Source organism: Hyalella azteca, unplaced genomic scaffold (genome assembly GCF_000764305.2).
Source record: "Hyalella azteca isolate HAZT.00-mixed unplaced genomic scaffold, Hazt_2.0.2 contig8542, whole genome shotgun sequence".
Lineage (NCBI taxonomy): Eukaryota > Metazoa > Arthropoda > Malacostraca > Amphipoda > Hyalellidae > Hyalella > Hyalella azteca.
The window spans coordinates 1-1,989 of record NW_025938633.1 but is presented as its reverse complement, the minus strand read 5'-3'; the positions used below and the strand labels follow the sequence as shown (position 1 = coordinate 1,989).

Below are 1,989 nucleotides of genomic sequence, written 5' to 3'. Positions count from 1 at the left end.
TCCTCGCTCATTTTGCAATTTGATCTTCGAATTCGGTTTAACAGGACTGGAGGCCTTCTCATTTAATTTTTTTCCTCGCTGACCAGCCATCATGAAATGCAAGAACCAAAGAAAAAACACAATTTAAAAACTGAAACAAGTTAAGTAAAAATTTGTAAAGTTTCAAAGGGCTGTAAAAACTCGGTTACAGACTTGAGAATAAGTGGCTGTAAAAGGTGTCAGGGTAGAGGATGTAGCTTGGCCACAGAAACAAGGGCTCTATTGTTCCACGCTGGCGGGGCAGTGCTGCACGTTGCCCTCGCCTGGCCTGTTTGCGTCCCTCGCTGACTCTAGATCGCGTTATTTCAGATGGAAACACTTTTACTATAGGCTTTTTTTCTATTTGCACTCTCTTTTACTGACTTCACTGAAAATTCAGTCATTCACTGACACGGATCATAAAAAAAATGCAAAAAGAGTTCCGAAAACGGCACAGTTAAAGTTAAAAGTTGAAAATCTGGGACCGCAAAACACGAGCGTCCGCTCTCGACCACGGCTGAAACTTGACTTCCAAATAATAAATAATAGTTCAGGAATTGTCTCAAATTCATTTATTATTTTCAATGATTATTCAACTTTTTATTTATAATATTTAACCTGATTTTGTTCTTATTCTACGTTACTACAACAAGTGAACATGAATCATGTTCAACATATCTCAAACGTAATTTCAGATTTACTAACGTCATTCTAGTCTCCATGACTAAGCAAGACATTAATTAGTTAATCACAATGTAAACTTGTTTGTTTGTGTATCGGTAAATCAACTGGATTCTCAGAAGCCTTTCTCGACCTTATCCCTCACTGGTCTGAGGGATTATTATTTATGACAGATTATAAATATAATTTATTTTTATATTAATAAATTATATTTTAAAATACTATATATAAATACGATAAATGTTATCAAGTGCAAAGGCAACCTCCTGAGTGTCATGCTGGAAGGCTCTGGTAAATATATATAAAACTACACTCATATTAAATGATAAAAACCTTAATTTAGGGAGTGAAAGTGGAAGGTTCAGATATCACTGCTGCTGACGACGATCAGGAGGGCACTGCAGCGTCGGCGATCCTATATGAGGTCACTGATTTTGTGGCCTTTGGATCTGGAGAACCGGTGATTCCGATACCTTTTGAGGCTGTGAACTACAATGAATCTAATAAATGGTCTTGTTTGTGAGTATAACTGCTTTTGTACTGAACTTCAAAGACAGAGTTAGACATTAGAGACCGTATCCTACTAATAAATAAACGAATCTGAATAACCATGCTTGTAGCTTGTGTTAATCTATCAGAAATTAATGCTCAGTTTTGAACTTAATTCTTTACGTTGGGTGTATCACCGTAACTTAAACTAATTATCATGCATTCATTTCTAAGATACTTTGTAATCTTTTCAGCTTGACCACGACCAGCGATCTCACGCACATGGCAGGCTACTATAACTTAACGATCAATGTAAGCCATCTTTCAACCAGTTTACTTTGAAATTTGCTAAATCTTGCTAATCCTACTTCGATTTTCTGCTCTGTGCATCATTACAGAATTTTCTTCGATTTAAGATATACGGGAATATTAGAATAATAAAATAAATAGCAGATAAATCACAATCATAAAATAAATACCATATCACTGACATTATTTTCAGAAGTGCCCTTAGCTAACTACTTACTCATTTTAACTCTTATTACATGTACACTTCTGTAAATAATTCTGCATCTGTTGAAGTATTTTACGTAACAATAATGTACAATCAACCACGTCTCTACTCAGGCAACGGACCAGACAGATCCATACAATTCAGCACAACTAATTGTTAGCATGCAAATCACCGACGCCAACGACTACGAGCCCATCATCAACATCGAAGGATGTTTAGCTGATAATGATCAGCAAGTTAACATCTCAGAGGTATTGAAATGAGTTAGTATTTGTCAGCGAAATGAG

The 1,989-nt window shown here is 35.9% G+C and overlaps 1 protein-coding gene across 1 annotated transcript; it reads left to right on the top strand.

The window, feature by feature from the left end:
- Positions 1-1,042: 1,042 nt before the first annotated feature.
- LOC108680723 lies at positions 1,043-1,953 on the top strand (the record flags this gene model as incomplete). Its single annotated transcript, XM_018169610.1, has 3 exons — positions 1,043-1,218; positions 1,443-1,500; positions 1,816-1,953. Coding segments are annotated over 3 exons (372 nt in total), but the record flags the coding sequence as incomplete, so codon positions are not given.
- Positions 1,954-1,989: the final 36 nt, after the last annotated feature.